The sequence below is a fragment of the Bos taurus genome, chromosome 13 (genome assembly GCF_002263795.3).
Source record: "Bos taurus isolate L1 Dominette 01449 registration number 42190680 breed Hereford chromosome 13, ARS-UCD2.0, whole genome shotgun sequence".
NCBI classification, from domain to species: Eukaryota; Metazoa; Chordata; class Mammalia; order Artiodactyla; family Bovidae; genus Bos; species Bos taurus.
The window spans coordinates 70,053,123-70,079,243 of NC_037340.1; the positions used below are offsets into that span (position 1 = coordinate 70,053,123).

The window sequence follows — 26,121 nt, forward strand, 5'->3', positions numbered from 1 at the left end:
TCAAAGAACGTGAGCTTCACTCATCCGTTCTTGTGGCCTCATCCCCGTCTGTGCTGACCTTCGGCTGCCATTTTTAATTTAATTCTCAGATGGGCAAGTACTTCCTTCCTTCCTTCTGGGCTGGCATTTTATGGTAGTCAATGCTCTCAAAGGCTTGATAAAGACTGCTGGCTACAATAAGACCACTTCAATGCACGCTATTCATTTTTCTGATAAAAGAATATGACCTGATGGATATGTTTAAATCACATTCCCAGAGACTGGGGTCCTATTCAGGCAAGGCTGGGAATTGTGAAGAGAGGGTGTCCTAGATCTCACTGGACTCCTGGGCCAGCATGACACCACCACTGGGGTTGGATTTAATGGACTCTAGAGACAACTTAACTCCATAAGAGAACATGAGACACATTTGCCCTCCAGCTATCAGTGTTTCCCTGGTCACCTTTACCCAGTGGGCAGCTCAGCATGCCCTCTTGACCACTGGCTTTTACCTCTTTTGGGCTTCCTTGTTGATGAGCTCCATCTCTGAGGACCTCCGGAACATCTCTTCCTGGACCCAGTAGCTCTGGTTTCCTAGTCCCAGGACTTCAGGCCGGCAGAGCTCCTTGCGGTTACAGCGCTGGTAAATGGTGACCAGGCGTCGGAGACGAGCAGTGAGTGCGGATGAAACAGGCCAGGGTGATTTGTCTGGGTCGGAGCCATCCTGGGCTTCAAACATCAGTGAGGATATTAGTATTTATAGACAGAACTAAGGCTATGGTGACTGGGTTTTTTTTGGTGGTGGCTGTTCCTCTTTGTTTAAAGAAAATTAAAGCAAACTTTGTAACTTAATGGAAATAGCTGATATCTAACAGCTTGGGAGCCAGGCACAGCTGGAAGGGCTGCAATAGTGCTTCAGAAACAGCTTTGGGTGTGGTGGGCTCTGTTCTCTCTGAGATACAAGTGTGCCTGTCTGTGGGGGCAGAATGGACTCAAGGGCCTTGCTCTAAGGTACCGGAGTGGGTGGACCCACTGAAGCCGTCTCTAGAACTACGGGTTTTTGTGTGGCTGGGCTTTCTAAGCACCAAAGCCTCCATTAAGTCTGGATTCAGAAAAATAATCAAAAGGACAAACCAAATACTTCTAACTTTTCTCAAAAGAGAGAAAAAAAAAAAAAAAAAGAAAAATCAATGAAACCACGATTCCTTTTCATCCTCAGAATCATCCTGACTTTCATTTCACTGCCAGGCAGAGGAACCTGGCTGGAGTCACATTAAAGCTCCATGTGCGACTCCAGCAGAGTTTGGTGAAGGTCAACTTTATTGGCTTTTAAAAACAGCCTCCTTAAAAAAACAGCATTTTAAAAAAATTACGTGTGAACTCCAGGATAACTACAAATGGAGATCTTATTTCTCTTTGTCTTCAGAAGGACACAGTCTCACCTGCCCGGGTGTCATCCTTCTTTTCAGCAAAAAGGCCATCACCTCCATCACTGGAACTCTCCTAGGGATAAATGAAGTCAAGTCATCAGCAAAACTGCGGCTCAGACACCCAGTCCCTGTACAGGAGTAAAGGTGCACAGGCCACACCTCCTGCCTGGGAACTTCTCAAAGATCAAGATGGTCCCTGATGAATAAAGCTGAACTTAGGCACAGTCTTCAAAGAGCCAGAAAGCAGTTTATTTAAAATAAGTATTGTTTTCCCCCTGGAACTGTGTGGAATGATTCTGCCTGTAGAGAGAATGAGCTTGAAGAATGACAAACTGGCATGCTCCCCCTGGCAACTACGTTTTACACGCACTATTTTAATTGTGAACTTAAATATTTGCTTTACCGTCTTCGCTCTCAATCTAATACTGTCATTTTGTAAAGCATGTGCCTGTATCGTTGGATTTGGGCTGTGGGAAAGTCTCACGCTCATGTTCATTATGCTGCATGTACTTCACAGCAATCGACACTATTTTCCTAAAACACGACTGCTCCAGACGGGAGACCTGATGGCACAAAACTCCAGCAATTTAAAATTAAAATCACGATCTGAGGCTCAGAAGCTCAAGTGATATCACAGGCACAGAGCTTATCCAAGTCAGAGTATATGTCAAGCTGGCTTTAATGGATTCCTCTCCAGAGGCGTGCTTGGTCTCAGGAAATGAACTTCAAAGGCTCCTCACACACAAGGCACGTGGGAGTTTGGGGAAGGGCAAAGAGACAGCTCTAGTTTTCAACTAGACTCCGTTTTTAACACGAAAATTTATTTATTTTTTTACTGAAGTAAAGTGGACTTACCAGTATTATATTAGTTTCAGGTATACAACATAGCGATTTGATATCTTCATACATTACGAAATGATCCTCACCGTGGGTGTATCTGTCACCACACAAAGTTATTCCAATATTCCTGACTACGTTCCCCATGTGGTAGGTTCCCCCTATTCACACCCCCACGACTTATTATTTTATAAACGGAAGTTTGCGCCACTTAATCTCCTTTACGTGGTTCACCCATTTTTTCCCACCTAACGTACTGTGCTTCTGACGAGCATCTAAAGACCTGACTGATAGGTGAGAATCACCCCAGGATTCATGACTGCGGCCATGAGGGAGCACAGGGCCAGATCAGAAGAAGGTTTGGCAATCCACAGCCTGTCGATGGTTTCTGTGTGGCCCTCGAGCTAAGAACAGGGTTTACATTGGAGGAGGAGGAAGGGAGGGGGAAGGAAGAAAAGGAGAAGAAAGAGGCAAAGGAGAAGATGTGAGGAAGACTCTTCTGGCCCCAGGCCCAAGATATTCACTGTCTGGTCCTTTACAGAAAACTGGGACCCACAGCCCAGGAGAGCCGTAACCTTGGGTCAGGAGGGATGGACAGATACCGACAACTGGTGATACTTAAAATCCAAATCTCTCTCCTGGGCCCTTAATACTGTGGAAGGACCTGAAAGAGAAAACCTTGAGAAGGCAGAGGAGCAGGCATAGCGATAATTGCTGACGTTAATGAGAACTACGTGTCACTGTGCAAAACCCTTTACATGACTTCTCTCCTTTAGTCATCAGAACTGCCTCCCCAGGTAGAAAGTATTAGTATCCTCATTTTACAGATGCAGAAACAAGTTCTAGGAAGTTCTGTAAGTTGCCAAGGTCACATGGATACGGAAGGGCAGAGCTGGATTTTGAGCACAGGAGTCTGGGAAGGGCCTACACTGCAACCACTGAGCTGTCCAAAAAAAGAGTCCCGGCTGAAAATGTGATTCAGAGAGTGAAACATATTTAGGGCTGGAAAACACTAGTTTAATCTCTCTCTCTCCTTTGGCCATATGACATCAGTGAAGGGAGGAAGCCTCAGGCTGATCGACTGCACCATTCTGAAGTGTCACTTAAATGTATCATCACAGCCTTTCCCACTGTTTTAGGAGTTATAAGCAAAACCCAATCAGCCACGCCTTACCTCTTCTGCTGCCACTGAGAACATTTTTGAGTATCCTCACAGTATCTAAGCAAGGAGAGATAAGAAAGCCTTCCTCAGCAAGCAATGCAAAGAAACAGAGGCAAATAACGGAATGGGAAAGACTAGAGATCTCTTCAAGAAAATTCAAGATACCAAGGGAACATTTCTTGCAAAGATGGGCTCAATAAAGGACAGAAATAGTAGGGACCTAACAGAAGCAGAAGATATTAAGAAGAGGCGGCAAGAATACACAGAAGAACTGTACAAAAAAGATCTTCATGACCCAGATAATCACGATGGTGTGATCACTCACCTAAAGCCAGACATCCTGGAATGTGAAATCAAGTGGGCCTTAGGAAGCATCACTACGAACAAAGCTAGTGGAGGAGATGGAATTCCAGTTGAGCCATTTCAACTCCTGCAAGATGATGCTGTGAAAGTGCTGCACTCAATATGCCAGCAAATTTGGAAAACTCAGCAGTGGCCACAGGACTGGAAAAGGTCAGTTTTCATTTCAATCCCAAAGAAAGGCAATGCCAAAGAATGCTCAAACTACTGCACAACTGCACTCATCTCATACGCTAGTAAAGTAATGCTTAAAACTCTCCAAGCCAGACTTCAGCAATACGTGAACCGTGAACTTCCAGATGTTCAAGCTGGTTTTCGAAAAGGCAGAGGAACCAGAGACCGAATTGCCAACATCCACTGGATCATCGAAAAAGCAAGAGTTCCAGAAAAACATCTATTTCTGCTTTATTGACTATGCCAAAGCCTTTGACTATGTGGATCACAATAAACTGTGGAAAATTCTGAAAGAGATGGGAATACCAGACCACCTGACCTGCCTCTTGAGAAACCTATATGCAGGTCAGAAAGCAACAGGTAGAACTGGACATGGAACAACAGATTAGTTCCAAATAGGAAAAGGAGTACGTCAAGGCTGAATATTGTCACCCTGCTTATTTAACTTCTATGCAGAGTACATCATGAGAAACGCTGGGCTGGAGGAAGCACAAGCTGGAATCAAGATTGCCGGGAGAAATATCAATAACCTCAGATACGCAGATGACACCACCCTTATGGCAGAAAGTGAAGAACTAAAAAGCCTCTTGATAAAAGTGAAAAAGTTGGCTTAATGCTCAACATTCAGAAAACTAAGATCATGGCATCTGGTCCCATCACTTCATGGCAAATAGATGGGGAAACAGTGGACACAGTGTCAGACTTTATTTTTGGGGGCTCCAAAATCACCACAGATGGTAACTGCAGCCATGAAATTAAAAGATGCTTGATCCTTGGAGGGAAAGTTATGACTAAGCTAGACAGCATATTAAAAAGCAGAGACAAAAAAAAAAAAAAAGCAGAGACATTACTTTGCCAACAAAGGTCCGTCTAGTCAAGGCTATGGTTTTTCCAGTGGTCATGTATGGATGTTAGAGTTGGACTATAAAGAAGGCTGAGCGCCAAAGAATTGATGCTTTTGAATTGTGGTGTTGGAGAAGCCTCTTAAGAGTCCCTTGGACTGCAAGGAGATCCAACCAGTCCATCCTAAAGGAGATCAGTCCTGGGTGTTCATTGGAAGGACTTATGTTGAAGCTGAAACTCCAGTACTTTGGCCACCTGATGCAAAGAGCTGACTCACTGGAAAAGACCCTGATGCTGGGAAAGATTGAGGGCAGGAGGAGAAGGGGATGACAAACGATGAGATGGTTGGATGGCATCACCGACTTGATGGACATGGGTTTGGGTGGACTCCGGGAGTTGGTGATGGACAGGGAGGCCTGGTGTGCTGTGGTTCATGGGGTTGCAAAGAGTTGGACACGACTGAGTGACTGAAATGAACTGACAGTAATCTATGAAGACCCTCTGAATGCTGAAAGTTGTAATTATAGACACTTCTAGACTGAGACATGTTCTAGCCAGGTTCTAGTCGGGTGTTCCTTATGCCATACAGGTGGCTGGTGTGAGCCCCACCACACCCCAGATCCACATGGGTAGCTCCAGGCAGCAGGCAGCAGACATACATGACATGCAGGCTTCCTTTCCAGTCTCCCTAATGCTTTCTGTTGGCCTCAGGCAAACCCTCTCAAGTCAGGAAAGCTTCTGGGATTGGTAAGTGCCTCTCTGTCTCCTGCCCTCTCCTGATGGTAGGTCCCCTCTCTGGCAATGACAGAAAGGAGAAGATCTGGATGAGCAGCAGCCAAAGTGAAAAAGATGCCGTAACATTCAACATCACCAGTTTATTACTGGGATTGAGGGAAGCACACGTGAAGTTCTGCCTCTGAAGTCTGAGGATGAACATTTCCTGGTTTCTGCCTCTGTGAATCAACCTGAAAGAAATATTCATCTCGGAAGAAGTGTGAATCCATTATTTCAGAGTACAGGGTCCCCGTAAGACCATCAAAGCGCAGGCAAATGGATTGGTTCCAAACTGCAGTTTCTCCATCCTGAGCCCGCCTGTGTTTGGAATCTGATTGTCTACTGCTCTCTGAATTTGGGTAAGCTGTTCCGAGCTCGCTCAAGCTTATTTTTTTGTTTGCAAAATGGAGGCGATAGTACTTTATGGGGTGATTGTGGTCAAGCTCATTTCTTCATTTGCAAAATAGAGATGATAGCACTTTATAGGGTGATTGTGGGGCACAGGTAAGTTGATGATGTGAACCGTTTAACTAAATGCTGGCACAAGGCAAATGCCTGACACATGGCAGCTGGGACTGAGGAGCAACCCACACATGGACCCAACTGCTGGGGGACCACCCAGCATGTCTTTCATTCAACTAAAATGTGTCCTCTAAGGACGGCTTCATGACACAGTGGAAAACAACAGCAGTAACAACTAAAGTCTATGGAGACCCAGGTAAGTAAGTGGGTAAGATATCACACTGAGTACTTCATATGTGTGTTTCATTCATTCAAAATGACTAAATGACCCTTTTTAGACAGACAGAAATTGCAGAATAGGAGGCTGATAATCTTATCAAATACTATAAACAGTTATTAAGTGGTGAAGATGGAATTCAAACCTGGAAGGCCTGAACCCAGATGAGGAGCTCTAATCACTGTGAAGTATGGCCTCGGGTGTGTGGAGACACACCCGGCTGAATCAAATGCATTGTCACTCTCTAACAGCATCTTAGCTCCGCATGGGTGCAGGGCTGTTTCCAGATTCGAGAACAGTAGATCCCCGTGCTTGTGGCTGCTCCGCCAGGCCTGGCTGCCTCCCCTCTTTGGCCTGGGTAGGGGTGTGGGTAGGGGTGGTGGCAGCCCAGACCTGCAGGCCCAGGGAACTTCCTCTAAGCACTCACAAAACCCCAGGGCCAATGCAGAGGCCACAAGTGGCCTTCCCACATTTGTTTGTCAGGAACTGTGCTTGGTTCAGGCATTCCAACAGTGCAAAAAGATGGCTCTTATCCCTCTAGAGCTCACGTTCTGGCAGTTATGAGAGACATAAATAAATATTGGCCATGCAGTGTGACAGGGCTTCTTCCCTGGTAGCACAGCCATAAGGAATCTGCCTGTCAATGCAGGAGACACGGGTTCGATCCCTGCGTCAGGAAGATCCCCTGGAGACGCATATGGCAACCCACTCTAGTATTCTTGCCTGGGAAATCCTATGGACAGAGGAGCCCGGCGGGCTACGGTCCACGGGATCGCAGAGTTGGACACGACTTAGCAACTAAGCAAAAACAACATGCAGTGTGAAAGTGCTCCTAAACACAGTGGGAAAATCAGGAAGAGTCACCACCCCTGCCAGACCCAAATCAGGCAGGAGGAAGACATCCAAGAGGTAACTTTTGAGCTTCAGATTGAAGGACACAGGAGTTTACGAGGAAGAGAACACAGGCGCTCTCTGTGTAGAGGTAACACGATGCAGAAAGGCAGTTAAAAAGACCCCACAGCAGTTTTCATCTGTGGAAAAATCAAGCATCCTATGACCTTCATAAATTTCATGTACAAAGTAGATACACATCAAATGTCATTAACAGAAAATTCAAGGATTTTACAACGGAAAGACTGCAGGATTTAGAAAAAGACGTGAGCGGAGAGACATTGCTCTTGGCTAGTATGACTTTTCTTGCAGCTCATTAAAACTATTTGATCTTCTCCCCGTCTAGAATGGGGATAAGAGTAACATGCAACTGAAAGGGAAACGTGCTTGGTAAGCCTGGAAGTACTCCAGCTACAGTCAAACATCACTATTTGAGTTCAGAGACCCCCTCAAACTCTCAGCTAAGAATAGAGTCATTGTTCAGATCCTCACCGAACTTCTCTTACAGTAGGATCTGACCATGTTAGGCATTAAGTTTCCCTGTAGAAGTTTTTTCCTAGGTCACTTGACACATAACATCACCCTCCTTTTACAGAGAGCACCTGCTGTAGGGAGCACTGCAGAGTGAGGACAAGCCCCAGGAGTTAGACACATGAACTTTACTATGGGTGGCCTTCAGAGCTGGGCCTGGAATGTAGCTGGTCTGCCTCTTCACACTGGCTGTTGCTAGGAGAAGGGGTGCGTACCTGCAGCTAGAATAAAAATCAACCCGGAACCAACTGAAGAACTGTTGCTGAAACTGATGCTCCAATACTTTGGCCACCTGGCGCGAAGAGCTGACTCACTGGAAAAGACCCTGAGGCTGGGAAAGACTGAGGGCAGGAGGAGAAGGGGGAGACAGAAAATGAGATGGCTGGATGGCATCACTGAATCAATGGACACACATGTGAGCCAACTCGGGGAGACAGGGAAAAACAGGGAAACCTGGAGTGCTGCAGTCCACAGGGTCACAAAGAGTCGGACGTGACTGAGCAACAACAGCAACTCTTTTGACTATGAAAAGAATATTTGATCAGGGGGGAAAAAAAGCCATAACATCTAGTCTGAATTCTACTGTCTAGTCTGTCTAATGTAGTTATCTAGTCTGAACTCTTCTATTTGTGAGAATCTGGCAAAGTCCTTTACGTTCCTGGGCGAGGGGCGGCGGTGAATCTCCTCAGCTTTCAAATGAGAGCAGTTAACACCTGAAGCTCTTACTTTACACGGCTGAGGTGACGATCAACTGATACAAGTTGGAACAGTATTTTGGAGACAGTACTATTCAGAAGAATTTAAGGTACTATTTTCATCTCTTTGATACTTGAGTTACCGCCTAAAATGCAAGAGACTTTTAGGAGACATGAGTTCGATCCCTGGGTCAGGAAGATCTCCTGGAGGAGAAAATGGCAACCCACTTGCTATTCTTGCCTCAACAATCCCATGGACAGAGAAGCCTGGTGGGCTACAGTCTATGGAGGCTCAGAAGAGGCAGACGTGATGTAGTGACTAAACACCACTGTGGGAAAACACTTCCCACGTTCCAGACAAAAGAAATCACAGTATAAGCTAGGGAACTGACTGGCAGAGCTCAGATTCTAATTGTCAAGATCACAGCCAGCTTCCTTCTGCCAGGGCCATGGTCTGAAGCTTGAGGGTGATATGCTTCAAGCCTCTGCTTCTTAAATCTTGAGGAGATACGGAAACACATCTTCAAAAAATAAATTTTTTTTTTTTTACTTTGGGAAACTGATGTCTTTGTTACTGTTATAGGAATCAGAACTGATGGAAACCAAAGTAGATACCATTCTTCCAACTAGAACTAAAAGAAGAGAACTGAAATTTTTTGATTGGTGATCAGGAGAAGAAAGACTATGCGGTAAGAGTCAGTTGAGGACAAGGTTATAGTAACCTCCGGTACCCAAAATCCACAAATCCTAACAGATTTAGTTTCTCCACTCAAAGCCAGAGAAAACGTGGTCGAACAGTGCTAGGGCTCTACTAAAGCTTCAGTCTGCTTCTGCAAAGTCCCAGAAGCTCATCTGTAACATGCAATACAGATTTCTGCTTCTGGGAAGATGCATTATTTCCCTGTTGCTCATTTTAAGTACAACTAAAGCCCCTGGACACTATATATAAAACACACCTAAGAAAGCGCTGACAGGTGAAGCGAAGGTAGACCAACTAGGGACTTTGGGACCCGTGGAATGACACAGTAGTGAGTTCCTTGGGTTTTCTTTTTTGCCTTATATGCCTTAGATTTGGAGGTAAAGAAGCTGGCTACCTGGAAATGACAAAAGGGTGCAGACAAAAAAAGCCTGCTTTCTCTAGCCCAGGACAAGGAAAAGGGCAGGCTAGGACTGGACACAGTGTTGAGATGAGACGTGCTACACTCCAGCCCAACGACACAAGAGCAGACAGTGGCTTACCACATCCACGCCAGCAAAGGCTGGTGGGGACTCTAGACTTCTGCCTTCGCCAGGGTATACCAGGGCACCCGGTTCCCCTGCTGGGTGGTGTCAAAAAGTCAAGTAGGGAGCTTGGATTTTCATCCCTGACAGCTGGCAATGAGGTCCCCAACCACCCATGGTATCAGCAAAGACCACATGGAGAGCTGAACTTCCATTCTCCCCTCAGGTCTCCTTGGGGGCTGACTAGGAACATTAACTTCTACTACAGCCAGGCAGTCAAAAGGCGGTACACGCTGTGCACTAGCTCCCTCCTCCCCCTGCCTCCTTCCTCTGCAATAGAGGTATTAGAGGCAGTCAGTCACAACAGAAGTTTTAAATAAGATCCCAAGTCTCAGAATATAATACCCCAAATGTCCAGGTTTCAGTCAAAAATCACTTATCATACCAAGAACCAGGAAGATCTCAAACTGAAGAAAGGTAGCCAACAGATGCTAATGCTGAAATGACAGAGATCTTAAGAATTACCTAACATAAAAATTTAAAGCAGTCATCAATGAGGAATTCTGAACACATTCCAGAAGATCTCAGCAAAGAAACAAAGCTTTAAAGAAGAACCAAAGGGAAATTCTAGATTTGAAAAATACAATGATGTAACCAAACCGAAAAAAAAACACAATGGATAGGCTCAACCGCAGAGGGAGGAGAAAGGAAAGAATCAGCAAGCTCAAAGAAGGAAACATATGAAGTGCCCAGTGTGACCACCAGAGAGGAACAGATTAAAGACAATTAAAACAGGGCCTCAGGGACCAGTGGAGCTGTAACAGAAGACTTGACATGCATGTCATCAGAGTTCCGGAAGGAAGGAGAAAGGGTTCCAAGAAATAATGACTGAAAACTTCCCAAATTTGGCAAAGGACATGGATTTGGCAAATCTTCAGATTTGAGAAGCTGAAAAAACACCAAATTGGATAAACTCAAAGAATCCACATATATAAAATTCAGAGTTAAACTTGTGAGAACTAAAGGAGAAAAGCCTTGAAAGCAGCAAAAGAGAAAAGAGACCTTACCTAATTGAAAAACAACTCAAGTGACAGAAGATTTCTCCTCAGAAACCATGGAAGCCAGAAGGAGGTGGGACAACATTTTCAAGAGCTGAAAGAAAACTGTCCACCCAGAATCCTATATCCAGTAAAAATATCCTTCAGGAATGAAGAGGATATCAAGATATCCCCAGATGAAGGGAAACTAAGAGAACCATCAGCAGCAGACCTATCCTAAAAGAACGGCTCAAGGGATTTCTCCCAAGAGAAAGAAGAAATCTTGGAACATCAGGAAGAAGAAAGGACACAGTAAGTAAATGTATGGGTAAAAACAGTAGACGTTCCTTATCCTTCTGAATTTTCTCAATTATATTTCATAGTTGCAGCAAAAATTACATTATCATTATTCTCAGTGTATGCAGGAGAAATATTTAAGACCATTATAAAGAGAAAAAACTAGAAGTAAGGATAAATTCCAGTAAGGATTCTATACTTCACCTGAACCGCTAAAATGATACCAGTGGACTGTGATATATTATGTACATGCAGTAAAATATCTAAAATAACCACTAAGAAGCTTAAAAACCTAATATAGATAAGTCAAAAAAGGATCAGAAAAAATTTTCCAGTAAGCCAGAGGAAAGCAGGAGAAAGAAACTAAAGAATCAAAATACAGAGAAAACAATAAAATGTCAGACTTATTCCTTAATGCATCAATAATAACATTACATGTAAATGGCTGACTATATCAACTATAAAACAAGGTGCCTTAAAATATATAACCTGACTAAACACTGTCTACAGGAAACTCATTTCAAATAGGCAGGTTAAAAGCTAAAGGATGGAAAAAGTGACTATCATGCAAATAGTCAAATTAGTTGACTCTTCAAATTGCATGACTATCATGCAAATTAGTCAAAGGAAACCAGCAATAGCTATCTTAATATTAGATAAAGTATACTTCAGAGCACCCCCCCCAAAAAAAAAAACTATCAGACAAGGAGGGGCATTCTATATTGACAACAGAGTCAACCCACCAAGAAGACATACCCTAAATGTGCATGCCCCAGACAACAGAGCTGCAAAACACGTGAGAGAAACTGACAGAAGCTGAAAGGAGAAATACATAAATCTGTAATTACATTTGGAGCCAAACTAAAAATAAACAACAGAAAGATTATAGGAAAACCTCCAAATGCTTAGAAATTAAATAACACACATCTGATCATCTATGGGCCCAGGGAAAAGTCTCAAGGGAAAAAATTTTTAAATACATTGTACTGAATGAAAATGAAAACACAGTACAACAAATTTTACCACTTACAGTAAATGGTAAAAATTATGGAGCATAGCTAAAGTAACCCTGAGAGGGAAATTCACTGGAAGGACTGACATTGAAGCTGAAGCTCCAGTACTTTGGCTGCCTTATTATGCAAAGACCCTGATGCTGGAAAAGATTATCCCCATGGTGGGAAACTGGACAGAAGGTACATGGGATCACCCTGCATTGTATCTTCTGATTCTATCTAAAATCTACAGTTATCTCAAAAGCAAAAGTTTCATTAAAGTAAGACTGCAAAGCAGTTTATGAATTGACAATTTTTACAATAAAATGTTGGGGAAAATGCAATGCAACTGCAGCAATGCAATCAAAGACCAATACACCTCGATAGGGATTTCTCACATTTGACTCACCATTTGTTTCTGGAGGCCGTCTACTTTGTCTTCTGTATTGTCTTCTTTATCTGTGTGGCCTCTAAAAAAAAAAAAAAATTAAATAAAAAGAGTAAAAAGCATCACACACCATCTAGAAGCTATTCTGCAACCAGGATGCTGTCACAAAACACCCCTAAATCACTGACCAAAGTGAGTACTAGTAGACACCTTTCTCCACAGGCCTCAGAATCTTGATTTTTCCAGTGTCATAACTTCTACAAGCAATGACCTCCACTCAAATGAGACTTCAGCAGGAGCCTCAGGATCTACTCAGGACAGTTCAGAGGCCTGCTTTTCAACAATCATGCTATCTTTGAAAAGGTAATTACTGCCCATCAAGAATTAGCTCAATACATGGCTTTGATAAAAGAACAGACTCTAGACACTGACAGCCGTACAAACCAAGAGTCCTCTTGGGCCGACCTTAGCTCCCATGGTAGGGCGAGTCTCGGTGCAGACTCACTCATGTTTGGCAGCAGTCCCTTCCAGGAAAGGACACTGCCCGATGGACCACTGGCAGCTTGCCTCTAAATCCACTGCCTGGTGTCTTCTCTCGTGAGCGTAACTACTGCTGATGCCTATTTGTTTTCCATGATCCCCGGCAAAATCAACTTTGAAGGATTCCTGTCTCAAATATTCTGCTCCTCATCGCTCAGGTCCTGGAGGCAGAAGGGGTCTCCTACCTTCATTGCCTGACCAGAGAAAAAACAGCTTCCCCACAGAGAAACCAGCTTTCAGCCACATTCGGGCACCTCCCTCAGGGGGTGTTTCTCCCAACCCCATGAACCCAATATTACCACCACTGGTCCTCTGGACATTTGTTAACACTTCTCTGGATGGATCCTTATTATCTTTGGGGGCAGAGAAGGTTATGATCGCTAGCTTGAGTGTTTGTCAGGGGCTAAGCATGAATGGAAAAATGCACTTCATCCTTTTCTCAGCCTTAGCAGACAGTTAGGGGGGCTGGCTTGTGTACCCTTGAGTCCAGCCTTGCCTGTGACCCTAGGAAATACAACTTTGGGGGAGAAGATCAGGCCAAAAGCTCACCAAATGCAAACCAAGAGATTCTATACTATGTCTTTCAAATACCCACACACATATGAAAACCACAGCTTTGGCTGTTTATTTAGTTTTCCTATGAATTCATACACTTGGGGTTATGCCAAAAGTAAATAAAACTCAGACAAAGGGGACGCCTCCATACTTTTTTACACACAACCCATGGACAGGACCTGAATGCCATGGCCATCATGCAGTGGCTATTCATGGACCGTGCAGTCCTTAGAAAACGCCGGTATTTCATCTCAGGCATTTCAAGGTCAGGAAGTCTAAACTCTGTGCCTCTTAACTTTCTGCCAAGTATGAGAGGTTAAGAGAGGCCTGAACTCCTCCTTGAGAATCCTCTGACCAGACGAGGCTGGTTAAGGAACAGGGCAGGATGGTGGGCAGCTTGGGGAACCCAGGAAGGACAGAAATGGGTATTTGGATCAGAGCGTTCAGAGTTCAAGAAAAAGGCCCGAGGTGCTGTAGGATGTAACTGAAGCAATTCTGGAAGGCGGTTCAGGCTGAAGGGAGACGCCAGGCTGTGAGGAAGAGACTGTGAGAGCGCTGGGTGCCTGTGGTCAGAGATTAGTGGCGCAACCAGTCACACCGTGTTTGGTCTGTGCAGATTCTCACCTTTCGGGGACGTCTGAGGCCCCGTCTGTGACACCCTGCTCTGCAGAAAGCAACTTCTCGTCTGGCATGCCCACTTTCTCCAGGAAGCAAAGTGCTGGGTCGGCTCGCATGGCGTTGTACCTCTCGTAACCTGATCGGGGGTGGCGAGAAACCACAAGGTCACGACTGGGGTCATGTCAGAACTCATTAAATCTGCCTTGCACCCTAGACACACATTTTGTTTCCCTTATTAAGTAAAAAACAAAACAAGCCAAGAAAAAATACTTATTTAAGAATAATTGGATCCTGTAAGACTTCCCGTCGGGGGAAGATCCTTGAGCTTAAACGGACTCCTTTGTGTAGTGCTTGACCAAAAAATGAAAGCTGAGGTGTACCGTGTGTCCTTGAAGACACACAAGATACAGATTCCATTCCCACTTGTTGGCTTCTTTTGGAAAGCAAGAGGATCAGGCAAGCTGGTTTCACAATTTCTTCCCCTCACTGCAACACCCCGCCCCCTACTCTGGACACCCTGTTATCTTGTCATCTCCTGCCTGCATGCATGCTTGTTAAGTCACTTCAGTCATCTCTGACTGTGCAACCCCATGGACTGCAGTCTGCCAGGCTCTGCTGTCCATGGGATTCTCCTGGCAAGAATACTGGAATCGGTTGCCATGCCCTCCTCCAGGAGATCTTCTCAACCCAGGGATCAAACCCTCGCCTCTTATGTCTAACCTGCATTGGCAGGCAGGTTCTTTACCACTACCACCACCTGAATGGGCCGAAATTTTCTTATGGTCCAAATTTATCCCATGTGTTAGAAAAGAAAACTGAGCAAAGTGATGATACAAAGGATGAAACATAAAGAGGACAACTGGGATTGCTGACTGGATTAAGATGGACTCGTTGCCTCTGTGTTCAGACTCAGTATAAAATCCTAACCCACTGACCAGGGCTTTGGAACCGCCTCTCACTGTATCCCCAGAGTCAAAAACAGATGGAGGAGTTCTGACCCAGAAAGAGAGACCCCAGAAGGAAGGCAAAACAATGGAACAATGTCACTTTTAATGTGATAACACCATGTGTGAGAATGCTATTTTATTGACTCTAGTGTAATCCTATAATGAGACCGGATATTTGGTCATAGCTATTGTCACATCAAACTATTTGGGGGGAACTCCTTTATGGTCCTCAAAATCCTTTTCTTGCTGCTCCTAACAAAGTCCATTTCTAGTTCTGTAGTGGTGCAGAGAGCCCATCTCCAATGAGGGTAGATGCTGTGCTGAAAACGAGAACTGTCTTGATCAAACAAATGATTTTACTCTGCTAGGTATTCCCCTGCTAGACTGGTTTCTGTTCTGGTGTCACTGCTGATGCTGGTCTAGCCTTCACATGGAGGCAGCACCTGGCACTTTTTCTCTAAGGGGTTTCAGGTACTTCATCTTTTAATCCAAAGTGACTCTTCTGCCTTCTCCACGACAGGTGCTGCCTGCCCGAGGCATATGGTGGGAGAAATGGGTCCCTAATGTTCTTCTTTATTCATTCATTCCTCAGGGCGATAGTGTGATAACTTTAAGTCTCTCTTGTGAGATTGAGGGCTTCCCAGGGACAGAATCTATATCTGCTTTGGCATTATATATTCAGTTCCTCACACAGTGCTTGACACTGTATAAACTCAAATAACAACTGCCTGGATGTGTCAGTTTGGCCCGGATCCCCTTCCAACAGTCACTGTAGGAAGAACCATTCTCACGCTCTCCCTGTTCTGCCTCAGCTCACATCAAGACAGGAATGTCCGTGACTCTCCTACTATTTTGAGGATGTGCCTGCCACCATCTCCACCTGCCACTCCCCAGGAAAAGAGGCGCCTACTACCCAGGTAGGTTCCTCCTCTGCAGACTTCTTGTCGTGCATAAGTAGGTATGAAGTTTGGACAGGTTCTCCACTTCTCTTTCTCAATCAGCTTTGGAGATGGAGGTGGGAAAGAGTGATTGATCCAGTTCCCTAGAAAACCCTGACTACTGAAGAGCAGTAGGAGCTGTGTGCTAGCAACATAAACAGTAGAACAACAGGCTGCCTGCTCCTGTCCACTTAGTCTAAAAGTTCCTCTGTAAGAATGTGAACAGGGATACTGAAACCCACAGCATGATGACTATTTCACAAGTCCAGGCTGCCCTAGAGGGCGGCATCCATGTCTTCCTGCGGTTAAGAGCTGTCAAGAGTATCGTTCCGAACAGATTTGCCGCAGAGTCCTTCTTGCTGTCAGTGAAAGCCCCAACAAAGATGCAGCCAATTCTTCCACGGTGGTCAGCTCAGAGATGGAACCGGGGCTTCAGTCTTCTCATCTAAGCAGGGTCGTAGGAGACTATGTCTGGGGTGGACTAAAAGAGCCACGAAACCTCGGACAATGAACAGCTGCATGTTTCTTAAGAAAGAAAATGGCTGCAGCCCTACGGCTCATGCTTGTATCTCCAGGGCATGGAGGTGAGGCAGAGAGAGCTCCTGATGGAGCCTTGAAAAACAGAACACCAGACAACGTGGCTCTCTGAAAATGTCACATGTCCACTGGCCGCCCGGTATCTGAGAGTTTGTCACCTGGTGAGACACACTGTGTGGGCTGGATTATTCTGTGGAGAGGGCTGTTCTGTGGGGTGATGAGGTGTGTTACCCGGGTGAGGACAGGTGTAAGCCGAGGCCCATGGACTGTCTGCTGGGCGGCAGCCCACCAGGAGTGCAATCTGATCTGGACTCTGCAAGACACCAGAGGATGGGTCCATGGAGCCAACTACAGGCCTCTGTCCAGCCCAGCCTACGTTTGCTTCCAACATCCCTGTCCAACTACACGGGTCTGGTCCCATCCAAGAGTGAGCCGGTCAGCACCACGTGTGGCTTAACACCAGTCCCCCAGCACTGGGCACAGAGGCTAGGTATTCCCCATCTTCACAGTATGTCTGCTAAGCTCATCACATACAAAGTGTTTAAAGCCAAAAGCACAATGTGGGATACAGAGGGTCATTACACAATGACAGGAGGTATTAATTCACCAGGAAAGTATGGCTGACGATCCTGACACTAACACCACCAGGCCTCCCAAAGCCTGCAAACACCAGAATCTATGTTTTGAAGGGATTCCTCATTAAAACAGGTATATGCACCATTGTTATGTAAATATTGCAGGTTGGCCTGCAAATGTTGAAGAATTCTACCGATAGGGCACATGTGAGAAAGACAGTGAACCTTCCAAAGGCAGGCGAGTCAGTGACGGTGGACGGCACCCAGCACCTGTTATGTGCAAAGCACCGCTCAGGCCACCCACATGGCCCGTCTCAGTTAATCTTCCTACAACCCTCCAGGTGGGCTGTCTTGTCCTCTGCCTGGTGTCCAAGTGAGGAAATAGGTCAGAGAAGTTTCTGACTTGCCCGAGGTCACACATTTATAAGTGGCAGAGCTGGCAGTGAAGGCCAGGGACATCTACCTCTTCCCACGTTTAAGCCCTGCTCTCCAGCTCAAAATGTCGACTTGTTCACCTGGCAGGGAAGGTGTGTATCAGGTACATTACAATGAATATTTTCTGGGACTTGCTTTATTCATTTTAACAGTCGGCTGAAAGCAAGGGCAGGTACTTAGAACAGGATTAGAGATGAAGAAAACACCATTTATGTCATTTTTCCCAAGCTATTAAAAAACCTCTCTCAATCCCCTTTGGTCTCTAGGTAACTATATTTAAAAAAAAAAAAAAAAGGATATGCTATCTTCTATTCTTAAAATTTTTATACCAAAGATATGTACTAGGAGTTAAGTAGATCAGCTGAAATGACCTTAGAATTCTGGATACATGTGAAATGGTAAAACCTAATATTTTCCCCATTTATTTATTGCTTCACTCCAGAAATCCTAGGGCTTACCGTGTGACACCACGCCGGATGCTGGGTCTGTGAGTGAACGAGAGCAGGGCAGTCACACTAGTGAGGAAAACACACCATCCTTTCTAGGGCCTTGCTGATACTCACATTTGCTGTATTTGCATGACTCATACACTCATCCAGGCAAACTCCTCAGAGGACAGAGGGGAGGCTCTACTTTCTCAGAGAGACACGTGACAGGCCTGTGGGATTTTTCAGGAAAGAGAAAGCATGCACTGAAATACACACCGTGTTTGAACACACCAATCAGGAGGGACTTGTCGGCCTCAGCGTCCCACCAGTCCACCGGGATCTCCACGTAGTCGATGTCAGGAAGGGGCACGTCCAGTTCCCTGTGGAAGGAAGGGTGTGAACTCAGAGTGCCTTCCACACGGACAGATAAAACACAGGAGCTCCTGGTTGGAGCCCCAGGGCTAAGCCACATCCCTAGGTGCACACTTAGAGGGTGAAGGAACAAAACTGGGAGGATTCAGAGAGCAGGGGGCTCAGCGGTCCTAACCAGGGCCCTGCACCTGGTTAAAATGGGGAGTGACTTCAGCAGGTGTATTTGATGTCCAGGCTCAACTCAAACTGAATGATGCAGAATCTGAAAGCACCTCATGGGGAACATGTCGCCAGTTGGTCTGCGGTGGGGCCTGGGGCTCTACATGTGTCAGGCGATTCTAATGTGCACCTTCAGTTGACAACCACGCCAAAAGCCATCAATATGTCCATTAGGTAAAGGCAGAACAACCCGCCAAGTGTGTGAATTCATACATGATCAAAAGCTGAAAAGTGCCCAAGCATCCTGGTCTGACACGTAGAGATCGTGAGCGCTATTCCTGAATGAGCTAGTCTGCACTGCTGCACACAGGGCAGGAAATGAGCCTTTCAGGGGAGAGGGGCCACCGCAGGAGGAACTTCCTGGCCAGGGTCTGCTAACAGTCTGCTGGGTCAAACTTCTGGCTGAAGGGATGAACGTGGCTCACCCCACGGAGCAGACCTGCAGGGATTGCTCCGCTTCAGTTTCTGTGTGCATTCTGAGAGCTCACATGGACCCTTAGCTAACTGGCTTCAATTGTCTGAACACCGTCCTCACTCTTGGAAGGCGTTGGGGTTTGAGGGAGAGCATCCAATGGATGGCTCCTCCCTCCCACCTCCCAGGTGCCTGGAACGCCACCTCTGGAACATCTCCAGCTGGTTCTTCCATCAGGTTCTTGGGATGCAGGGCTGCCTGCCCCTTGCCAGGCCCAGCTCTCCTTGCAGGGGTGGGACTCCCTGACCCCACCTCTCTCCACCTGGCCCACTGCTCTGCCTGTGTGGTGCCATGGCTGAACAACTCTTTCGGGGTGAGCAGTGTTTCATTCCTCATGACAATTTCTCCACCATAAGGTATTTAACCTGAATAGGACCAGTGAGATCTAAGACCGTGGAAAGCAAAGGAAAGGGGGAAAGAGGTGGGCAACGGACTTAAGTCTCTTCACGGTCTACTCACTTCCCTCCATCTGCAGGTCTAAGAAAGCAGGTGACAGGGGAATAAGTAAACTCAGGTAGATTACTTCTGCCAGGTAACACTGGAGATAAATAATCAGGTTGAATTCTGCTGCCTTTACATGACTCTCAAGTTGGACCTTTTTATTAGAACACCCAACCTCCCGATTCTCACTAGAAATGCCCATGGTAACTATGAAATGCGTAGCCAGTGGTAACAGTCAACAAGCTGACTGCTCCTGATTACAGAATGCTCAAGGGTAAGACTGTCACTGCCCTTCACCTCTCTCCTCCTTTCATGCTCCTGTGACCATTAAGGCCATGAGCACTGCCCAATGGGAAGAAAGAGAGGGAATGAACCACTGCCCTGGGGAATCTCAAAGCAAAGTTCAAACGCCAACACTTGCGGTCCTCGGGGAAGACTAGCACTGTCTGGGGCCAGAGCCAACTGCAGGTCTGGGGGAAGGGATGGCGAGGGAGGCGCCTGGGGATCCCACTCACTCACTGTGATTATCTGACAGCCTGATCAAGTGGTAGCCTGGGGCTCGGCAGTCTCTTCCCCCAAATCTTGGGATACTCCAGGATTCTATAGCTTCGGAAACCCTAGCTTACAAAACTAAGGCACCGGTGACAAAGCCTCAGTAACACGACTAAGTGTTATTACCTAATAAACAAAGGAGAACCATTCAAAGGTGGAAGAGGACCGAGGCCGAGTGTGTAAAGCTTTCAGTCTACATCTGCTACATCAAACATCAACGTCACTTGTATCCATCCATGAATGATGATTAGTTAAAGCAGAGAAATGACTGCTTTAAAAGCAATTTTACAACACTACCAGAGGGGGGAAAAACAACTAAGAACCTCACCAAGAACCGTGTTATTTTTGTTTTTGTTTTTTTAAAGAAAGAAGGTTTACTCAGGGAGACTATTCAAGACAGAGGGTGGGGCAGCTCAGAAGATGAGAGAGGCCCATGAGCTACATTTTAAACAACCGCTTTTTCTTTTATTTCACTCACAGATGACCTGGCTGAATCCTCCTCACTCTTCTAGCCTGCTTTACTAGGGACTGGCCCTGGGAGGGAGCGAACACGGGCCTCATGAAACACAGGCAGGTTTGTCCGTTTCCATCAACAGGTACTTTACAGCAATTCCTTCACACTGGGCATTAAGGATGACCTATTTTACCTGGCTGGAGTTCCTTCAAATGCTTTATCAGCTGCTTCTCCCAGTATTTCAGCTTTTAGGTAGTACAGCATCCGGACTCGCAGAAGTACCCTAGGAAAGGTGGACACGATAAAGAAACATGTCAGAACCCATCAGCTGCCTGTGCACTGCCATTCCCTCAGTGACCCAGGGCAATTCTGGGTGCTCCAAGGTCGTGAGTACTAGGAAAAGAGAACATTAATGGCAGACGTTACTGTGGTCATCCCCATTTCACACACGAAAAGGTTATCTTGTCAGTTATCTGTTAAGGGCTGCCGTCTATGGGGTCGCACAGAGTCAGACACGACTGAAGTGACTTAGCAGCAGCATTGCCTTTTCTTTTTTCTCTTTTTCTAAAAATGACTGTTCTCGTGATATGAAGTGTGTTTTGCACAAATGCACAGCTTGGTGAATCTTCCCATACTGACCGCACATGTATATCCAGGATCCAGATCAGGAACCAGAACATCTCCCCGCAAGGCCCCCGTGGTGTTCCCTTCCGGTCACTTTACTCTCCCTTGAATACATCATCACTGTCTTAACTTCCTGAGCTTAGATCTGAAGCAGCTGTTTTTTAGCTTTTTGGAGTTCTTCTGATAACAACTTCATGCACTCTCATGCTACTAACAACAGCAAACAGTAGTTTGAGTACCCACTATGTGCCAGCATGTCTTAGCTCACTTGATCCTCAAATCAATGCTAGGAGGTAGGAACTATTATAAAGGAAATCAACCCTGAATATTCACTAAAAGGACTGATGTTGAAGCTGAAGCTCCAATACTTTGGCCACCTGATGTGAAGAGCTGACTCACTGGAAAAGACCCTGATGCTGGGAAAGATTGAAGGCAGGAGGAGAAGAGGGTGGCAGAGGTTGAGATAGTTGGATGGCATCATTCACTCAATGGACATGAGTTTGAGCAAACTCTAATAGATAGTGAAGAACAGGGAAGCCTGGCGAGCTGTAGTTTATGGGGTCGCAAAGAGTTGGACATGACTTAGCGACCAAACAACGAGGAACTACTATCCTTATTTTTAAAATAACTCATCTGCAGGTATGCAATGGGGCCAGGATTCAAATCCAGGCAGTCCTGACCCCAGAGCCTGTCTTGACCCTCATCTGATATTGGTGGTGTGGTAGTTTAGCCACTAAGTCGTGTCCGACTCTTACGACCCCATGGACTGTAGCCTGCCAGGCTTCTCTGTCCATGGGATTTCCCAGGTAAAAGTAGTGAACTGAGTTGCCATTTCCTTCTCCAGAGCATCTTCCCGACCCAGGAATTGAACATGTGTTTCCTGCATAGGCAGGAGGATTCTTTACCACTGAGCCACCCAGGAAGCTCATCTAATATAGAGGTGGCAGTAAATTTACTAGTGAAAGAGCCCATAATTCTAGAAGCTCACAGGCCAGCTATGCTGAAGCAATCCTGCCTGGTCTCTGCAGAGACCAGGACCTCAGGAGAGAACCAGAATCCAAGAGCAAAGGGTGGACAGTTCAAGGAGACAGGATGTAGATTGAATACACAGAAGGACAATGAGTTATAATCATCTGGTAATTCAGTGGTAAACTCCCATCACTAGGAAGACTGGAGCGGAGGCTGGAGGACTCCCTGTTGGGACACTGCCCACAAAACTCCCAGGCTGCAGGGAAGGCGCTGCAAGCACCCACCAGCTCAGAGTCTCTGGGCCTCACTGAGCCAGAACCAAGAAGACAGTGGTCTCCACCAGATTCAGAAGAATAAACAGCAGTCAGCTTCTTCAAACCCAGAAAACTGCTTTACTATTTTATTCTTTGATTCCCGGGATGAGGCTTGCACTCAGGAGACAGTTGGGGCTGGTGGCAGAAATGTTGAGAATTTCTCCGAGGTTACAATTAGTTCTGCTCAGCATCTATGATGACCCATGCAGGTGTGAGGGAAGAGCTTAGCCTGTTTCCAACACTCCAGATCCCCATCTGCAGCTGGGGACAGGGCAGCCAAGTGTTGCTGCTATAACTTAATAAGGCAAAACTGGAGTTGGTCCTTGGCTTTGGTCTTCATTATTTAACGAATGTAACAATTCTGTTGTGGAGACAAGCACCACTGTTCTCCCAGCCCATAAGGCTCACAACCGTGGAGTTACGAGCTTTTCATGTCCCTCATCACACATGGTGATGGTTTCTCCTTTAGTCACACCTCTCATAGTTGACACTTTCTCCCTGGTTCTACAGTCAGCATCCTAATCTAGGTCATCACGATCAACATTTGTGATGACAAAACTCTGTGTTGGCCATTCAGCTCCAGGTAAGCACCTACTCCATCTTGCAAATTGTTACCAGATTACTTTTCTTCCCAAATACCATTTTTTCAATCATGTCTGACTTGTTCAAGAAACATGGCTGCTTAATATTAATACTGACAACAGACTCCTCAGGAGCCTGGGGCACCAGGTCTCCCCATCCATCAAGGAGTCCTTGTCCCCGCCAGCCTCCTTTCTGTGTATCCACATGCAAACCTATCACTGTTTGTGACTGGTGGCCTCACTCCCCACAACTAAACTTCACAAGGAAGGGTTCATTTTCTATCACTTGTTTCCTTTATCTCTGCCTGCCCCACCCTAGCTGTGAGCCCTGGGATATACAGAATGCTATCTCAGATGCATGTCCATCACACATGAGGAGGCCATGGATGTCACGGCAGATGGGAAGAGGGAAAACCTGGCATGGCGAGGGGGCAGCTGAGCGTGGTGGCCGCCGAGGCCAGTCTCCGTTCTTGCTGACGTGCCCATGGGGACAGAGGGAGGGAAAGCAGAGCAATCATCAGGGTCCTCAGTGGATCTTGAGAGTCAAGTCACAAGATTCTGTATGAACTCCGTTGGTGAGAGAGGCCAGGTTCCAGAGGAGAAGAGAGATGGTTAAAGGAGGTAGAGAGGGGACCTTCCTGGTGGTTCAGTGGTTAAGACTCCTGTAGCCTGACTTTGATCCCTGGTTGGGAAACTAGATCCCACATGCCACAGCTAAGCAACTAAATATCCCACATGTCCACACTGAAGATCAAAGATCCTGGTACAGCTAAATAGATAAATATTTTTTTCAAAAAAAAAAAAAAAAGGTAAAAAGAGAGGCTTCAGGGTGAATGAACCCTGATCCATCTTCCAGCATACAGCCGCCTGCCTTTCTGACCTTGCACGGTGGTTCAGGGGCACCAAGTGACCAGGGGTGAGGGGCACTCACTTGTTGCAGTGCTGTTTGAGGTGCTTCTTGTAGCCATCGTCATGTAAGACCACCTCGGGGTTGCAGGTGGCCAGCCAGTCTGCGTTCTTTAACTCCGGGAGCAGCAGCTGGTTCTTCGTCTTCTTCCCCTTCCTCCCTCTGGGGACTGGAGCGGACAAGCCTGAGACAGAAAGGCAGGGAGGTGAGCCAGGGTGCCTTCACTGTGGTTGTTGGAACAGAGCTGGGCTAGGGCAGCAGGGGGGCAGCGGGGCTGCACATGGTGGCCCTGGATGAAGGACCCTGCTCCTCAGCCCCGAGGCACGGATGGTGAGGGAGCAGCCAGTCCCCTACTCAGTGAACCCGTGGTCCATTCAGTCAGTTAGGAAGCATCTACCAAGTACCCTGTAGGATCAAGAAAGGTGCAGCAGAACCTGTGTCCTTGGGGATCCCACCACCCAGCTGGGGAAAAGGAACACGGAACCTGAAGATGAGAAGGTGAGTGAGCTGCGGCTCAGCACAGGGAAGGAGCAGTCCCAGGAAACACACAGACAGAGGTGGAACTGGGGTGGGGCATGCATTCCGAGTCCTCGGGTCACAGGAGGAGATGCTGTGACCCCGAGGGCAGAGGGCAGGAGCAGAGAACTTCAAGAGGGCCCAGCCACACTTAAAACATCCCAGGTAACATGGATGAGTGGGAAGGAGAATGGAAATGAACAAAACCCAGCATCCTTTCCCACCAGTGGCATTCTGAAATACACCTGAGAAGAGAAAGAAGTCCCCGAAGCACAGCGATGTGGACCAGCACAGAAGAGGGAGGGAAGGACACACTGCCACCTCGCACCTGAGTGGTTCTGGAGTGTCTGGGCCTGTCCGTCTTTGGTGGGCGTGATCAGCTCCCAGATGAAGCTCTTGATCTTCTCGTCCCCTTTGTAGTGCTTGACGCAGTACACCAGCAGGGCCCGGCAGATCATCTCCATGTCCTTCTCGTTCAGATGCCACTTGAACCGCCCGTGCGTCAGGATGTCCTTCCACCGGCCCCAGCTGAGAGTGGACCCCAGAAGGGCGTTAGAAAGAGGAAGGGCCAGTTGTGCCCTCGACACGGCGGGGCACACAGGAGCCAAGAGCGTGTCTTGACCCCTGGTGGGGCCTATTAACCTCCCTGAGGGCTTTGTCTCCTGAAAAACCTTGGAGGCCTGCCCACTGCAGCCCACCAAAAATGACTGAGGGGACCTGGACACTGGACACAGAGAGCTTCGTACGGCCGCTAGAATGTTAAGTAGGAATGCCAGTATCTGGAGTGAGGAGTAAATCTGGAATTAAGACAGAGTCCAGCTGCAGTGCTGGAAAGCGATGGGGAGCTCCCAGAAGCTAAACCCTCAGCTTCTACCAGCGCCAGAGCCCGGCACGCATCATGCGGTAACGCTAACATCTGCTGCACTGATTCCTGTACGTCCTTGGGGGGAAAAGGCCGGAAATCAGTACCAGGCAGCAAATGATTCCCAGAGATGTGCTGTGGCAAACACACGAGAGAATCACGGTACGTCCGTAAAATGGCGGCAGAGCATACTGACTGAGGGGCCCTCGGGCAGAAAGCTCAGTTCTCTCTTTCTCTAACAGACCCTCCCTCCGCCCAGACCCCAAAGGGGAGGGGAGAGACACGCTGGACACATCTCGACTGAACAGAAGAGGGGGAAAAAGACGAGGGCGAAGAGGCGAAGCCAACACCCACCCGAAGATGAGCAGGTTCTTCTCCACCCGGAAGCACTCGGCCCGGAGGTAGCGCCTGGTTTTGTCATTGAGGCGCCGGGACCTTGTGGGCCTCTCGTCAGAGTCGCTGTCCAGCTCCGAAAACTCCATGAGCTCGTCCTCCTCGAAAGAGTTGTAGTGTTTGGTCTGCTTCCGCACGCGCGGGCGGTCGAGCACCAGGCTCTCCTGGAGGCAGAGGGGACTGCTGGGGAGAAAGGCCTGGTATCCCTCCGCCATCATGGCGGACCCTGCTGCCGCTCCTCGGGACCCGCGCGGGGAAGAACCATACCCCCGTCTCGTCCGCCAGCAGGAAAGGCCCTTTCCAGCACACCTGCCGGGTCCGCGGCAAGCAGAGGGGACGCTCGGGGACTTGTTGAGGCTGGCCTGTCCCCCCGCCTCCCTCCAGGGCTGGCCGCCACCATCTGCTGGTTCTGCGGTCTTTCTAACAAGGACGAGGGCCCCCAGCGCTGGAGTGCTGCCTGGGGCACCCCGGCTGTTCTGCCCAGCACGCGGAGGCGGCTCTGGAGACAGGAGTCGGAGAATT

The 26,121-nt window shown here is 47.1% G+C and overlaps 1 protein-coding gene across 9 annotated transcripts in view; it reads right to left on the reverse strand.

Moving 5' to 3' along the window:
* CHD6 (chromodomain helicase DNA binding protein 6) overlaps positions 1 to 26,121 on the reverse strand; it is a 201,382-nt gene that overhangs the window by 22,246 nt on the left and 153,015 nt on the right. For all 9 annotated transcript variants that reach the window (XM_025000625.2, XM_059892619.1, XM_059892620.1 and 6 more), the window contains 9 exons: positions 25,561 to 25,763; positions 24,673 to 24,872; positions 23,853 to 24,012; positions 20,627 to 20,716; positions 18,200 to 18,303; positions 14,070 to 14,199; positions 12,372 to 12,432; positions 1,422 to 1,482; positions 492 to 708 (listed from right to left, as the gene is read on the reverse strand). In XM_025000625.2, the coding sequence (XP_024856393.1) occupies positions 492 to 708; positions 1,422 to 1,482; positions 12,372 to 12,432; positions 14,070 to 14,199; positions 18,200 to 18,303; positions 20,627 to 20,716; positions 23,853 to 24,012; positions 24,673 to 24,872; positions 25,561 to 25,763 (1,226 nt within the window). The remainder of the gene's footprint in view (positions 1 to 491; positions 709 to 1,421; positions 1,483 to 12,371; positions 12,433 to 14,069; positions 14,200 to 18,199; positions 18,304 to 20,626; positions 20,717 to 23,852; positions 24,013 to 24,672; positions 24,873 to 25,560; positions 25,764 to 26,121) is intronic.